Below are 17103 nucleotides of genomic sequence, written 5' to 3' on the forward strand. Positions count from 1 at the left end.
TTTGTGACTGCACTTGAAGAAACATTCAAAGTTCTTGACATTTTCTGGATTGACTGACCTTCATGTCTTAAAGTAATGATGGACTGTTGTTTCTCTTTGCTTATTTCAGCTGTTCTATCAAATCAAATCAAATCAAATTTTATTTGTCACATACACATGGTTAGCAGATGTTAATGAGAGTGTAGCGAAATGCTTGTGCTTCTAGTTCCGACAATGCAGAAATAACCAACAAGTAATCTAACTAACAATTCCAAAACTACTGTCTTATACACAGTGTAAGGGGATAAAGAATATGTACATAAGGATATATGAATGAGTGATGGTACAGAGCAGCATAGGCAAGATACAGTAGATGGTATCAAGTACAGTATATACATATGAGATGAGTATGTAAACAAAGTGGCATAGTTAAAGTGGCTAGTGATACATGTATTACATAAGGATGCAGTCAATGATATAGAGTACAGTATATACGTATGCATGTGAGATGAATAATGTAGGGTAAGTAACATTATATAAGGTAGCATTGTTTAAAGTGGCTAGTGATATATTTACATCATTTCCCATCAATTCCCATTATTAAAGTGGCTGGAGTTGAGTCAGTGTCAGTGTCAGTGTGTTGACAGCAGCCACTCAATGTTAGTGGTGGCTGTTTAACAGTCTGATGGCCTTGAGATAGAAGCTGTTTTTCAGTCTCTCGGTCCCAGCTTTGATGCACCTGTACTGACCTCGCCTTCTGGATGATAGCGGGGTGAACAGGCAGTGGCTCGGGTGGTTGATGTCCTTGATGATCTTTATGGCCTTCCTGTAACATCGGGTGGTGTAGGTGTCCTGGAGGGCAGGTATTTTGCCCCCAGTGATACGTTGTGCAGACCTCACTACCCTCTGGAGAGCCTTACAGTTGTGGGCGGAGCAGTTGCCGTACCAGGCGGTGATACAGCCCGACAGGATGCTCTCGATTGTGCATCTGTAGAAGTTTGTGAGTGCTTTTGGTCCATAATATGGACTTGGTCTTTTACCAAATAGGGCTATCTTCTGTATACCACCCCTACCTTGTCACAACACAACTGATTGTTTCAAACGCATTAAGAAGGAAAGAAATTCCACAATTAACTTTTAACAAGGCACACCTGTTAATTTAAATGCATTCAAGGTGACTACCTCATGAAGCTGGTTGAGAGAATGCCAAGGTTGTGTCATCAAGGAAAAGGGTGGCTACATTGAAGAATCTCAAATACAAAATATATTTTGATTTGTTCAGCACTTTTTTGGTCTCTATTATTATTATTATTATTATTAGAAAATATGTAAAATAAAGAAAAATAAAGAAAAACCCTTGAATGAGTAAGTGTGTCCAAACTTTTGACTAGTACTGTATCTACCTCAATTACTTTGTACCCCTGCACTTTGTACCCCTGCACAAATCAAATCAAATGTATTTATATAGCCCTTCGTACATCAGCTGATATCTCAAAGTGCTGTACAGAAACCCAGCCTAAAACCCCAAACAGCAAGCAATGCAGGTGTAGAAGCACGGTGGCTAGGAAAAACTCCCTAGAAAGGTCAAAACCTAGGAAGAAACCTAGAGAGGAACCAGGCTATGTGGGGTGGCCAGTCCTCTTCTGGCTGTGCCGGGTGGAGATTATAACAGAACATGGCCAAGATGTTCAAATGTTCATAAATGACCAGCATGGTTGAATAATAATAAGGCAGAACAGTTGCAACTTGATACTGGTACATGTTATGTTCTACTCCCTATATATAGCCATGTTATTATCTACTCCCTATATATAGCCATGTTATTATCTACTCCCTATATATAGCCATGTTATTATCTACTCCCTATATATAGCCATGTTATGTTCTACTCCCTATATATAGCCATGTTATTATCTACTCCCTATATATAGCCATGTTATTATCTACTCCCTATATATAGCCATGTTATTATCTACTCCCTATATATAGCCATGTTATTATCTATTCCCTATATATAGCCATGTTATTATCTACTCCCTATATATAGCCATGTTATTATCTACTCCCTATATATAGCCATGTTATGTTCTACTCCCTATATATAGCCATGTTATGTTCTACTCCCTATATATAGCCATGTTATTATCTACTCCCTATATATAGCCATGTTATTATCTACTCCCTATATATAGCCATGTTATTATCTACTCCCTATCTATAGCCATGTTATTATCTACTCCCTATATATAGCCATGTTATTATCTACTCCCTATATATAGCCATGTTATTATCTACTCCCTATATATAGCCATGTTATTATCTACTCCCTATATATAGCCATGTTATTATCTACTCCCTATATATAGCCATGTTATGTTCTACTCCCTATATATAGCCATGTTATGTTCTACTCCCTATATATAGCCATGTTATTATCTACTCCCTATATATAGCCATGTTATTATCTACTCCCTATATATAGCCATGTTATTATCTACTCCCTATCTATAGCCATGTTATTTTTAATCATTATTCATTGTGTCACTATTTCTATTTCATCTTTAACTCTTTAACTCTGCATTTCACTGTTTGTCTACACCTGTTGTCTACGAAGAATGCGACAAATACAATTAGATTTGAATTTGATATGATAATCCACAAACCTCTGAGGTGCCTTATTGCTATTATAAACAGGTCAAAAACATAAATAGAACAGTAAACAAGTGTTTTTGTGTAATACCTGCGGTATATTGTCTCAGCCTATCAGCATCCAGGGCTCGAACTACCCGGTTTAAAATACTTCTGTATCCTCCAATAGAAAGCTAAGCCACTTCCAGATGTTGTTGTGGGGGATCTCAGAGATAAGTGTGTGGGCAGGAATGTTGTGGTGTGCAAAGAGGACTGGTGTGTTGGTGTTATGTTTATCCTGTACTGGCTGGTTCTGCTGGGGCCAGTCTATAGGTCCTCCCAACCAAACAGTTTCAGCCAATCAGGTGATCTCTATAAGAAGGCCAAGCCCCAGAAAGTTACAGTTGTTCATTGCTAAACAAGATACTGCGCCACAACATCATAGAGCATATCATCCCTTCAGGTAAGTGAAGTCAAGCTGGAATTTACATATATCAGGTATTCCTTCATTTGCACAAAATATTTGAAATACTTGGAATGTTTTCAATGATTTTCTTGATTCTTGTTTTGCGTTGCAATAAAAGACTAGAGGAATTGTGATATATTGGAAATGTAGCCAATTCTACAGAGATATAACCCTCTCTAAGCAGGTGTTCACCAACTCCAGTCTTCCAGTACCACCAACAGCACACCTTGTTGTTGTAGCCCAGGACAAACAAAGCTGATTTAATTAATTGAGAACATGATGATTAATTAACAAGTTGAATCATGGGATCTTGTCCAGGTCTACAATATAAATGCTTACTGTCGGGGGAACTGGAGGACTGGAGTTGGGAAACACTGTTCTAAGCCTTCTGTTATTATGGTGCTATTAGGATTTGGAAGTATTTGAACTGATGGTCAAATATATCCTTTGTTTTTGCAAGTTTGTCAGTGAAAGAAAGCAGACAGAACATTATTGTAAGCCCCTTCCCACACAATATACCACAGGTAATGTCTGAGCATGTTGGAGCTTGTCAACAGAGATCATGTTACATCCTTTTACAACTCTAGTGGTTTCATTTGCCTGAAATATGCTGGATTGTTTTTGCATGCTACCTACATGACATTGAATTCATAATTCTGTTCCAGCCAGTCATCCAGAACTACTGTTCTGTGAGAAGAAACCCTGTTTATTGCACAACAAAGAGAAGTTAGAATCAGTCACACGCTGTTGCTACAGTAACCTGCTCCTAGTCCATATGCTGAGTCCCTGTAGGACTAAAGTGACTTCATGTACTTTTTTATCTGTCCTGCTTGGTGGAATTCCACACAACTAGGAATTTCACATCGGGTGAGGAACTACACATCTGGAGGGACTAAGCCTATACCTCTTTAGACTTTGTTGAAAGTACTGTACGGAAATGCTGCTTTTCCCAGGTCTCCCTCAAAAATACATTCTCATCTAACAGCACTTCCTGGTTAAGTAAAGAATACATTTAAATAATGGTACAACTGCTGGCTCACAGTTGTATTACTGTATTAGAGTTGCAACCACAGACTGTGGAGCTGTGATGTTGCAACGTGTTCCATAGGGAAATTGCCCTCCATTCTGTTGTCAGCAGATCAACTAATCTTGGAGCATTTGAATTTGAATGTCTCAGCTACAGTTTATCCAGCTCCATCCTACCTTGATCAACTGGTTTTACCTCCATCCAACCCGTGAGAGACCGTTGATATGACAATTACTCTTGACCTTTAATCTAACACAATGAAGGGATATTTTAGCTTAATCCCTTGATATAAATAAATAATTTTTTGAAGGAGACTCCGGTCCAAATTAGATTTTCAGTATTCAATGTACAATGTAATGACCGTCATATTACATAGTTTGTAAACTACTATTATGATCTCTAGCAGATTCATGTGTTGCGCTGTAATAGTCATGTTTTTTTTTCACACCATGAGGCGATCTTCTGCCATTGAAAATAATGGAGGGTTGTTATAGATCTCACAGGGCCACAGAACAAGGTGGATGACTGCACTCTTAGAAAGAGTTCTATTTACAGGGACCTTCTCTACAGAATTAATGGCTCTAAAAGAGTTCTTTGTTGGGTGAAAAGCTTCTGGAACCATAAAGGGTTCTACAGGGTCATGCAGAAGAACCTTTTCTTAAAGGTTCTAAATAAGTGTACTCAGAGACATGCTTTCCAACCCTTTCACTAAAGTAGTTTCATCATGTGGCCATGCCAATAGAAACACTACCTTTGCATCAGGAATTTTAACAAGAATGTAGCCAGATGTACTGAGTATATCCTAATGTATGTCCTGAAGCATGTTTTCCTTGCGTTGAGCCATTTATGAGACATTGTGTAATGAATATGATGGGAGACAGAGTGCTGGTTTCAAGCGCAGGGCGCAGCAGGTGTTTATTGGTAAAAGACCACAGGAAGAAGCAGGTAGCTGTGTCCAGGGGCAGGGGCAGGCAGAAGGTCACACAGGGACTCCAAAAAGGTCACAGTACAGGCAGGGAAAAGGCTAATAACGTAGTCCGGGAGATCAGTTTAGAGGTTGACAACAGGAAATCTGATAGGCAAAAGTACAGGCAGGGAATAGGCAAAAAGGCATCGTTAGTGAGGATGGCCAAAAACTATGATACACGGGAGGACTAATATGGAAATAAACAGAGCTCCGACTAGAATGTGTATCAAAACAAACAATACCTCACAATGATGGGGTGCAATGAACTGAACTAAATAGTGTGTGTAAATGACCCACAGGTGTGTGATCAGGTGATCATAATTCAGGTGATTGGAATCTGGAAAGTGAGCTGCGTTCAGGGGATCTATGTGTATGAGAGTGTGAGCTGGAAAGTGGGCTGGAGAGTGAGCTGTGTTCAGGGGATCTATGTGTATGAGAGTGTGAGCTGGAAAGTGGGCTGGAAAGTGGGCTGGAAAGTGAGCTGCGTTCAGGCGTTCAGGGGATCTATGTGTATGAGAGTGTGAGCTGGAAAGTGGGCTGGAAAGTGGTCTGGAAAGTGACCTGCATTCAGGGGATCTATGTGTATGAGAGTGTGAGCTGGAAGCAGACGTTTCCCATTGCTATTGTGCATTATCATAAAAACCCACACAGAGGGCAATTAACACGTGTAGACTATTAAACTTGTTTTGGTTTAGGTAATTACATCCTTTCTCTGTAATTGTTGCTTGTGTGATCAACTAGCAGTTCATTATAGTTTTACATGGATTGGATTTTATTTTTCTCTTTTTCAAGCAGCAGTCATGAAGGTTGCATCTTTCAACATCCAGAAATTTGGGAGGCGTAAGCTATCAAACCCAAACACCCTTGCTACCCTTGTGAAGGTACAGTTACAGTTGAAGTCGGAAGTTTACATACACTTAGGTTGGAGTCATTAAAACTCATTTTTCAACCACTCAACAAATGTATTGTTGAGTGGTTGAAGTCGGTTAGGACATCTACTCTGTGCAAGACACAAGTAATTGTTCCAACAATTGTCTACAGACAGATTATTTCACTTATAATTCCATGTATCACAATTCCAGTGGGTCAGAAGTTTACATACACTAAGTTGACTGTGCCTTTAAACAGCTTGGAAAATGTCCAAAAATGATGTCATAGCTTTAGAAGCTTCTGATTGGCTAATTGACATCATTTGAGTCGATTGGAGGTGTACCTGTGGATGTATTTCAAGGCCTTACCTTCAAACTCAGTGCCTCTTTGCTTGACATCATGGGAAAATCAAAAGAAATCAGTTAAGACCTCAGAAACAAATTGTAGAACTCCACAACAAGTCTGGTTCATCCTTGGGAGCAATTTCCAAACACCTGAAGGTACCACATTCATCTGTACAAACAATAGTATGCATGTATAACCACCATGGGACCACGCAGCCATCATACCGCTCAGGAAGGAGACGCGTTCTGTCTCCTAGAGATGAAGGTACTTTGGTGCGAAAAGTGCAAATCAATCCCAGAACAACAGCAAAGGACCTTGTGAAGATGCTGGAGGAAACAGGTACAAAAGTATCTATATCCACAGTAAAATGAGTCCTATATCGACATAACCTGAAAGGTCACTCAGCAAGAAAGAAGCCACTGCCCCAAAGCCGCCATAAAAAAAGCCAGACTACGGTTTGCAACTGCACATGGTGACAAAGATCGTACTTTTTGGAGAAATGTCCTCTGGTCTGATGAAACAAAAATAGATCTGTTTGGCCATAATGACCATCCCCTTTTTGTCGAAAAGGGGAGGCTTGCAAGCCGAAGAACACCACCCCAACCGTGAAGCATGGTGGTGGCAGCATCATGTTGCTGTGCTTTGATGCAGGAGGGACTGGTGCACTTCACAAAATAGATGGCATCATGAGGAAGGAAAATTATGTGGATATATTGAAGCAACATCTCAAGACATCAGTCAGGAAGTTAAAGCTTAGGTGCAAATGGGACTTCCAAATGGACAATGACCCCAAGCATACTTCCAAAGTTGTGGCAAAATGGCTTACGGACAACAAAGCCCTGACCTCAATCCTATAGCAAATTTGTGGGCAGAACTGAGAAAGCGTGTGCGAGCAAGGAGGCCTACAAACCTGACTCAGTTACACCAGCTCTGTCAGGAGGAATGGGACAAAATTCACCCAACTTATTGTGGGAATCCTGTGGAAGGCTACCCAAAACAATTGACGCAAGTTAAACAATATAAAGGCAATGCTACCAAATACTAATTGTGTGTATGTAAACTTCTGGACCCGCTGGGAATGTGATGAAAGAAATAAAAGTTGAAATAAATCATTCTCTCAACTACTATTCTGACATTTCACATTCTTAAAATAAAGTGGTGATCTAAACTGACCTTAGACAGGGAATTTTACTCGGATTAAATGTCAGGAATTGTGAAAAACAGAGTTAAATGTATTTGGCTAAGGTGTATGTAAACTTCCAACTTCAACTGTATATGATTGTATTTGTGATCAGATAAACATTTGGCAAACTATCCTAAAACAAGGATGTTATCCTACATATAAACAGATAAACTAATGAACTTTTTCTCCTTTTCCTTCCTTTCGTCCTATCAGATTGTGTCTCGCTATGACATCATACTGATTCTGGAGGTGGTGGATAAGAGAGAAACTTCAGTGAAAACGTTCCTGGAGGAATTAAATAAGTCAAGTGATTTCCCTCATGTGACGCTATAAAATATACAACTGGGGAAACTCCTGGCCTTACATGATAAGTATCACTCATTACAGGTGTGTCATTACAGGGCCAATAAGAAGCAACACTACACTCTGCAAATCAGCTCTCGTCTGGGAAGAGACAGATACAAGGAGCAGTTTATGTTTCTGTACAGGTACAATTCAAACCCACCGTCAACTTTACCCTCATAAACCTCTATCTGATGCTGTTAATTTTTTCACATTGTGATCTGATAAAAACATGTTTTTAATGCAGGAATAATGCTGTTAAATATGTTGCACTGTTTGTTCTGAAAGGGATGATTTGGTGGACTTGGTTGGTTCCTGGCAATATGAGGACAACCAGGTTGGAGATGTGGACGCCTTTGCCAGGGAGCCTTACATTCTCCGCTTCAAATGTCTCAACACTGGTAAGGGGCACAGGAGTGCTAGAATTAAGCATGATCCAGCCATATGGCATTTAATTTAGCAAATAATATGAACGTGACAGACAGACAGCTGGATATTGCAGCAGAGAATGACAGCCCAATCATAAACAGCTGTAATATATATTTCTCATCTCTTCCTGTGTTTCTCAGTGCTGGAGGACTTGGTACTGATCCCAGTGCACACCAAGCCTGACGATTCAATGAAGGAGCTGGATGAGCTTTATGATGTCTTCCTGGAAGTGACAAAGAAATGGAAGACTGATGTAAGTTCTGAAATAAGCCATTGACAGAGCTTAACACCTCCCTTGGGTTTAGAAAGTGCACTTGTCACCAAAAACCATATATGAGCCTTTGACAAGTAAAATACAAAACCAGCCACATGGTGATTTCAAGATAACTAAAAACAGTTTCCTTATTCTGGATGAAACGTAACTTTGTTGTTGAATGTTTCTCTCTGTACCAGAACGTTATGATCCTAGGTGACTTCAATGCAGACGGTTCCTACCTTTCTAAAAAGGGCATGAAAGCCATCCGTATCCGCAGTGACAAAAATTTCCACTGGCTGATTGAAGATGATGTGGATACCACAGCAAACACAGGCAACGATAACACTTATGACAGGTGGCGCACTGTGATTTGTGAAATTAATTAATGAACACCTCATGTATGAAACAGATGATCACCTATGGAGTTCATTTGACATTTCTTTGGTATTGTTTAAAGGTGGTTAAAATGTCATAATACCCGTCATAAGAACTATTATAAAACTAGTGTACTTGTGTGTAATATGGAATGACTGCTGACTTCCTTTTCTGATCAACATCTAGGATTGTGATCTATGGGGATGACATGCTTGACGCCGTCGTGCCAAACTCTGCCAAACCATTCAACTTCCAGATTGAATACGGGCTTTCTGAAGAAGATGTAAGTATGCAGGTTACAGACTAATTCCATCCTGGTAGATGGTTTGATTACAATATTATAAGTAGATGAAATGAACATGTTAGTAGCCTACATTGTGACAACCTGTCCTAGAAATACAGTACATGTCAAAGTTGAGCCGTCTGGCTCATGTCTCAACCTCTAACTACTCTGCTGTATTAGGCCCTGAAGGTGAGCGACCATTACCCTGTGGAGGTAGAGCTGAAAAGGAAAACACCAACAGAACAGAGTAAGCAGCATCATTGATCTTTATTCTGAATCTCCCAAACTTTCCTCTTCAAAAAATTGTCAAAACGGTGTAAAGACAAAAAAACTAAACAGCATCATCTTTACAAACAAATCATTCCACACAGACATTCAAATATCAATCCATACACAGATGCACATATCACCTGACACAGAAAAATAATTGTAGATATAACAAAAGAAATCTGATTTTCAGGCTCTGCGACTGGGAAATAGAACCCTGTACATGGATAGGAGGATGGAGGAAGTGAGTGAAGAGGTGATGGAGATGGAGAAGAAGCCTTATCCAACCAGAGAAGCTGAATTTAGAGATACTGGTGCTGAAGATTCGGATGGTCAAGCTTAGGAACACTTACGTTGATCTGTGATTAAATCTTACCACAATACTAGTCATATTAATACTGTATATCATGTTTGTATGTCTAGTGTAGCTACTGATCTAATACTGATTTGTATCTTGACAGAATCTCAAATAAAGATGGAGTGAAAATCCTGCAGTAGTTACAATACTTTATTATATACAAGACCACATTGGAAATTATAATTCAAAAAGGTCATTTCATGTTTTTCCTCTTTTTACAATTGATCGAAATGAAAGAAAAAAACTGAGGGAGAGAGACGGAGGGGGGCTGGATTTCACAGGGGGCTGTGATTCAGCAACATATGAGTGCATGGTCTTCAAATGCCAAATCTCTTCTTTCTAGACTTCTTGATTGTTCCACCAGCTGAAAAAAGTGAAAATCTAGACATTAATAAAACCATGCTAAATACTGTACCAGTCAAAAGTTTGGACACACCTACTAATTCCAGGGTTTTTCTTAATTATTACTATTTTCTACGTTGTAGAATAATAGTGAAGACATCACAACTATCCAGTTTGCTGAGTAGTGTTGGAGGCTATTTTATAGATGACATCGCCGAAGTCAAGGATCGGTAGGATGGTCAGTTTTACGAGGGTATGTTTGGCAGCATGAGTGAAGGAAGCTTTGTTGCGAAATAGGAAGCCCGATTCTAGGTTTAATTTTTGATTGGAGATGCTTAACGTGAGTCTGGAAGGAGAGTTTACAGTCTAACCAGACACCTAGGTATTTGTAGTTATCCACGTATTCTAAGTCAGAGCCGTCCAGAGTAATGATGCTGGATGGGCTGGGCAGGTGCGGGCAATGATCAGTTGAATAGCATGCATTTAGTTTTATTTGCGTTTAAGAGCAGTTGGAGGCCACGGAAGGAGAGTTGTATGGCATTGAAGCTAGTCTGGAGGTTAGTTAACACAGTGTCCAAAGAAGGGCCAGAAGTATACAGAATGGTGTCATCTGCGTAGAGGTGGATTAGAGAATCACCAGCAGCAAGAGCGACATCATTAATGTATACAGAGAATTGAGCCCTGTGGCACCCCCATAGAGACTACCAGATGTCCGGACAACAGGCCCTCTGATTTGACACACTGAGCTCTATCAGAGAAGAAGTTGGTGAACCAGGCGAGGCAATCGTTTGAGAAACCAAGGCTGTTGAGTCTGCCGATAAGAATGTTGTGATTGACAGAGTAACAAGCCTTGGCCAGGTCGATGAATACGGCTGCACAGTAATGTCTCTTATCGATGGCGGTTATGATATCGTTAAGGACCTTGAGCGTAGCTGAGGTGCACCCATGACCAGCTCGGAAACCAGATTGCATAGCGGAGAAGGTACGATGTGATTCAAAATGGTCAGTAATCTGTTTGTTAACTTGGCTTTCGAAGACCTTAGAGATGCAGGGTAGGATAGATATAGGTCTGTAGCAGTTTGGGTCTAGAGTGTCTCACCCTTTGAAGAGGGGGATGACCGCGGCAGCTTTCCAATCTTTAGGAATCTCAGACGATACGAAAGAGAGGTTGAACAGGCTAGTAATAGGGGTTGCAACAATTTCAGCAGATAATTTTAGAAAGAGAGGGTCCAGATTGTCTAGCCCGGCTGATTTGTAGGGGTCCAGATTTTGCAGCTCTTTCAGAACATCAGCTTTCTGGATATGGGTGAAGGAGAAATGGTGGGGGCTTTGGCGGGTTGCTGTGGAGGGTGCCGGGCAGTTGACCGAGTTAAGTGTAGCCAGGTGGAAAGCATGGCCAGCCGTAGAGAAAGCCGTATTGAAATTCTCAATTATAGTGGATTTATCGGTTGTAACAGTGTTTCCTAGCCTCAGAGCAGTGGGTAGCTGGGATGAGGTGCTCTTATTCTCCATGGACTTTAGTGTCCCAGAACTTTTTTGAGTTTGTACTGCAGGATACAAATTTCTGTTTAAAAAAGCTAGCCTTAGCTTTCCTAACTGCCTGTGTATATTGGTTCTTAACTTCCCTGAAAAGTTGCATATCACGGGGGCTATTCAATGCTAATGCAGAACGCCACAGGATGTTTTTGCGCTGGTTAAGGGCAGTCAGGTCTGGGGAGAGCCAAGGGCTATATCTGTTCCTGGTTCTACATTTTTTGAATGGGGCATGCCTATTTAAGATGGTGAGGAAGGCACTTTTAAAGAATAACCAGGCATCCTCAACTGTCGGGATGAAGTCAATGTCATTCCAGAATACCCCGGCCAGGTCAATTAGAAAGGCCTGCTCGCAGAAGTGTTTTAGGGAGCGTTTGACAGTGATGAGGAGTGGTCGTTTGCTCGCAGACCCATTACGGATGCAGGAAATGAGGCAGTGATTGCTGAGATCTTGGTTGAAAACAGCAGAGGTGTATTTGGAGGGTGAGTTAGTTAGGATGATATCTATGAGGGTGCCCATGTTTACAGATATGGGGTTATATCTGGTAGGTTCATTGATAAGTTGTGTGAGATTGAGGGCATCAAGCTTAGATTGTAGGATGGCCGGGGTGTTAAGCATGTCACAGTTTAGGTCACCTAGCAGCACGAGCTCAGAAGATAGATGGGGGGCAATAAAATCACATATGGTGTCCAGGGCACAGCTGGGGGCAGAGGGGGGGGGGGTCTATAGCAAGCGGCAACGCTGAGAGACTTGTTTCTGGAAAGGTTCATTTTTAGAAGTAGAAGCTCAAATTGTTTGGGTACAGACCTGGATAGTAAGACATAACTCTGCAGGTTATCTTTGCAGTAAATTGCAACACCGCCCCCTTTGGTAGTTCTATCTTGTCGGTAAATGTTATAGTTAGGAATGGAAATTTCAAGGTTTTTGGTGGCCTTCCTAAGCCAGGATTCAGACATGGCTAGGACATCCGGATTGGTGGAGTGTGCTAGGGCAGTGAATAAAACAAACTTAGGGAGGAGGCTTCTAATGTTATCATGCATAAAACCAAGGCTTTTGCGGTTGCAGTAGTCAACAAATGAGAGAGCCTGGGGGATGGGAGTGGACGTAGACACTGCAGGGCCTGGATTAATCTCTACATCACCAAAGGAACAGAGGAGGAGTAGGATAAGGGTACGGCTAAAGGCTAACAGAACTGGACGCCTAGTACGTTCAGAACAGAGTAAAAGGAGCAGATTTCTGGGCACGGTAGAATATATTCAAGGCATAATGTACAGACAAAGGTATAGTAGGATGTGAATACAGTGGGGGTAAACCTGTGCATATAGTCATAATGAAAGAGATATTGTCTCTAGAAATAGCATTTAAACCAGGTGATGTCACTGCGTGTGTGGGAGGTGGAACTAAATTGTTAGCCAAGGCTTGTCGAGCAGTGCTAGAGGCTCTACAGTGAAATAAAAGAATAGTTACAAACCAGAACAGCAATCGACACGGCATGGTGACGTTAGGGAAAGGCATGCGTAGCCAGGTGATTATACATGCCCAGTGCGTGGCTTCAGGCAGCTAGCGGCACGGGGCTAGCAGGCGAACAGAAAGGCCTTAGAGGGATGACGCCACGGAGGGAAGGCATACAGCTCCAGACCAAGTTGAGTCACGAGTCATAGATGCTCAAATCGAAGTTGAGTGTCAAGTGTTTTTTATTTTTGCAAGTCATGTCTCAAGTACAACAATTTGTGACTAGAGTAGTACTCCAGTCCAAGTAATGTGACTCGAGTCCACATCTTTGTTATTTGCTAAATCAAATTGCATTTGGATGGATCTTAATTATAGCTCTCCGGTTTCCCCTTACCAGTGTTGAGACATTTTAAAGCAGAGAATGCAAGGCTCCCTGACGAAAAGAAACCCCATGTTAGTCTAGGTTTAATATAATACATATGAACAAGTACAAGGTTGCTGCTGTTTGACAGTTTTCATTCTCCCTAGGGCCATGCATTTTTTGCCGGAATTTCTTTAAAACCATGTGACCTGTTTTGAAAATATCTATACAGCTAAGTGGAAGGTAGCGTAGTGATTAAGAGTGTTGGGCCAGTAACTGTAAGGAAAGCAGGCTTTCATCAAGGATCTCTCTGTACTTTTCTCTGTTCATCTTTTCCTCAATCTTGACTAATCTCCCAGTCCCTGCCACTGAAAATCCTCCCCACAGCATGATGCTACCACCACCATGCTTCACCGTGGGGATGGTGCCAGGTTTCCTCCAGACGTGATGCTTGGCATTCAGGACAAAGAGTTATTGGGTTCATCCGACCAGAGAATCTTTTTTCTCATGGTCTGAGAGTTCTTTAGGTGCCTTTTGGCAAACTCCAAGCGGGCTGTCATGTGCCTTTTACTGAGGAGTGGCTTCCATCTGGCCACTCTACCATAAAGGTCTGATTGGTGGAGTGCTGCAGAGATGGTTGCCCTTCTGGAAGGTTCTCCCATCTTCACAGAGGAACTCTAGAGCTCTGTCAGAGTGACCATCGGGTTCTTGGTCACCTCCCTGACCAAGGCCCATCTCCACCGATTGCCCAGTTTGCCAGCTCTTGGAAAAGTCTTAGTGGTTCCAAACTTCTTTTCCATTTAAGAATGGAGGCCACTGTGTTCTTGGAGACCTTAAATGCTGCAGAATTTTTGGGGTATCCTTCCCCAGATCTGTGCCACTAAACAATCCTGTATCGGCGCTATACAGACAATTCCTTCAACCTAATGGCTTGGTTTCTGACATGCACCATCAAATGTGGGACCTTATATAGACAGGTGTGTGCCTTTCCAAATCATGTCCAATCAATTGAATTTACCACAGGTCAATCAAGTTGTAGAAACATCAAGGGTGATCAATGCAACCAGGATGCACCGGAACTCAATTTCAAGTCTCATAAATGGTCTGAATACTTATGTAAATAAGGTGTTTATTTGTAACACACTTGCTAAAAAAAAAGTCCAAATCAGTTTTTGCTTCATCATTATGGGTTAGAGGCAAAACGTGATCAAGTTTAGGGTAAATTTAACGTAACAAAATGTGGGGAAACAAATCAAGGGCTCTGAATACATTCCAATGCACTAGATGAAATGAACATGTTAGTAGTCTACATTTTGACAACCCGTCTATAGAAATACAGTACATGTCAAAGTTGAGCCGTCTGGCTCATGTCTCAACATCTAACTACTCTGCTGTATTAGGCCCTGAAGGTGAGCGACCATTACCCTGTGGAGGTAGAGCTGAAAAGGAAAACACAAACAGAACAGAGTAAGCAGCATCATTGATCTTTATTCTGAATCTCCCAAACTTTCCTCTTAAAAGAAAATTGTCAAAACGGGGTATTAAACACAGAACAAAACAGCAACATCTTTACAAATATCACTCCACAGACAACAACAAAAAACGATGCAGAAAAATGCAGATAAGTATCACTCATTTTCAGGCTCTGCGACTGGGACATAGAACCCTGTACATGGACAGGAGGACGGAGGAAGTGAGTGAAGAGGTGATGGAGAAGAAGCCTTATCCAACCAGAGAAGCTGAATTTAGTGATACTGGTTCTGAAGATGCAGATGGTCAACCTTGGGAAAAGTTACATTGAACTTACCACAATACTTGTCATATTAGTACTGTATGTGTTTAGTGTAGCTAATGATCTAATACTGATGTGTTTCTTGACAGAATCTCAATATAGATTGAGTGAAAATACTGCAGTAGTCACAATAGTTTATTTCAGAACTTTCTTGACAAGAACACATTGGAAATTATTCAAAAGGGTCATTACATGTTTTTCCTCTTTCTACAATGGACCCAAATGAAACAAATAATGAGGGGGAGGGGGTAGCAGGAGTTGATTTTGACAGGGGGCTGTGATTCAGCAACAAATGAGTACATAGTCTTCAAATGTATAATCACTTCTTTCCAGACTTCTTGATTCCTCCACCAGCTGAAACAAAAAGGAAAAATCAAGAGAATGGAGAAAACCATGCAAAATATGCTCAACTTTTTCTAGAAAACTTAAGTAGACAGAGGGACTACTAAAAGAGCTGTGGCAAGCAGAGTACATTGAACAGGGCAAGAAAATCCAGAAAGCTAAACACTGCCACCTAGTGACATCAGAATCACTAGAGCTATTCTCCTCAGCTCAGCGTTGACTTGCAATGCTTTTTCTTTGGGCTAATGGGCGTTATCCGCTGCAGTATAAAACAGTTACAAACACAAGGCAAGGTCAATTAATACTCTGCATATGTGGAATCAGTGTATGGGTTGTTGGGTAGATTTGGGGCGAATTGAAAGTCCACCTTTTGATTACTTTTGGCTGTTCAGTAAATCAGAAACACTTAAGAATCCAGATTAGATTCGGATCGTCAACAAAAACAAATAAATGATTGTTACTTAATGGTCCCTTTCCTGCTGCTTTCGTCTTCAACGCATCCAAGGCTTTCTGGTCTTCTTTCTGCTTCTGTTTGAAGGCCATTTCATCCTGGATTTGACATAAAGCAAATGTGATAAGGATTACAATGGAAATACACTAGGCTGCTATTTAATTCCAAACATTTAGAAAAACACTGAGTGTTCCCTCATTAGAATAGTTTATTACACGATATAGGCTACATATAACATCGTGCAAACAATGACAAACTCACATCATCCATCTCCTTTGTCGCTTTCTTGGCAGCTTTTAATGGCTTCTTTTTACCACCTATGAGACAAGAACATATCGCATTCAATCAATATGAATCAATGTATCGTGGAATGAATGAATGAATGAATGAATGAATGAATGAATGAATGAATGAATGAATGAATGAATGAATGAATGAATGAATGAATACCGCATAAGCGCGTCACACACAGAAGCCTTCAGAAGGAAGCTTGTTAGCTAAACTGCTCATGACATGCGGTATAGTTCCACACTTTACACAAGCTGACCATATAGAATCATTTTGATATATGTATTACCTAGGAGCAGGTAGTAAGATGTTTTGAGCAAACAGCAATGTATGGGCATTTATGGTACATACAAATGCCATCGCAGTTTTAAAAGATTCAGCTTTCTAGCCTAAATTAGTAGTAAGGCTCGCCAGCTATTCCAGCTAGCTAGATACATACATTACGTTGCATGGGTTGCTAACCATCTAGTAGCGTCATTATTACTTTTCACCTTAAAATAAATATCGAGGTGCATGTCAAATATTTAAATGTGAATCTCACCTTCTCTTCCGGACATATTTGCGAGTGTTTCAATAAAATCTAAATAAAACAACTGAGCTAGCGTGTCCGCAGTTGCTTTCTAACAGAGAGGAAGAGGCTAAGCGAGAAATTCTACTCCGCCAAAAGTCTGTCCACGAAAATAAGCTTCTTCTTCTTCTTCTGGTTTATTGGCGAACTACACGCAAAAGGTGTATTGTCGCCATCAACTGGACGGGGTGAAAAACT

The 17103-nt window shown here is 40.8% G+C and overlaps 2 protein-coding genes across 4 annotated transcripts; one reads left to right on the forward strand and one right to left on the reverse strand.

Moving 5' to 3' along the window:
• The first annotated feature begins 2843 nt into the window (after positions 1-2843).
• On the forward strand, positions 2844-15184 carry LOC112246289 (deoxyribonuclease gamma). 3 transcript variants are annotated; one of them, XM_024428115.2, is made up of 10 exons: positions 2950-3070; positions 5863-5948; positions 7679-7767; positions 7867-7953; positions 8096-8208; positions 8377-8489; positions 8690-8847; positions 9054-9150; positions 9331-9397; positions 9611-9907. In XM_024428115.2, the coding sequence occupies exons 2-10, from the start codon at positions 5868-5870 to the stop codon at positions 9628-9630; spliced, it is 825 nt and encodes a 274-aa protein (XP_024283883.2). In that variant the 5' UTR covers positions 2950-3070; positions 5863-5867; the 3' UTR covers positions 9631-9907. The 3 variants fall into 3 exon arrangements, with proteins under 3 accessions (XP_042180788.1, XP_024270354.2, XP_024283883.2); XM_042324854.1 differs by lacking the exons at positions 5863-5948; positions 7679-7767; positions 9611-9907 and adding an exon at positions 15107-15184 and having other exon boundaries at positions 2844-3070; XM_024414586.2 differs by lacking the exons at positions 5863-5948; positions 7679-7767 and having other exon boundaries at positions 2844-3070.
• Positions 14933-17027, reverse strand: LOC112246292 (translation machinery-associated protein 7-like). The gene is made up of 4 exons (XM_024414590.2): positions 16879-17027; positions 16311-16366; positions 16060-16147; positions 14933-15610 (listed from the first exon to the last, which is right to left on the reverse strand). Exons 1-4 carry the CDS (start codon positions 16892-16894, stop codon positions 15576-15578), a joined length of 195 nt encoding a protein of 64 aa, XP_024270358.1. The 5' UTR covers positions 16895-17027; the 3' UTR covers positions 14933-15575.
• Between the last annotated feature and the right edge of the window lie 76 nt (positions 17028-17103).

This window comes from Oncorhynchus tshawytscha, linkage group LG07 (genome assembly GCF_018296145.1).
Source record: "Oncorhynchus tshawytscha isolate Ot180627B linkage group LG07, Otsh_v2.0, whole genome shotgun sequence".
Lineage (NCBI taxonomy): Eukaryota > Metazoa > Chordata > Actinopteri > Salmoniformes > Salmonidae > Oncorhynchus > Oncorhynchus tshawytscha.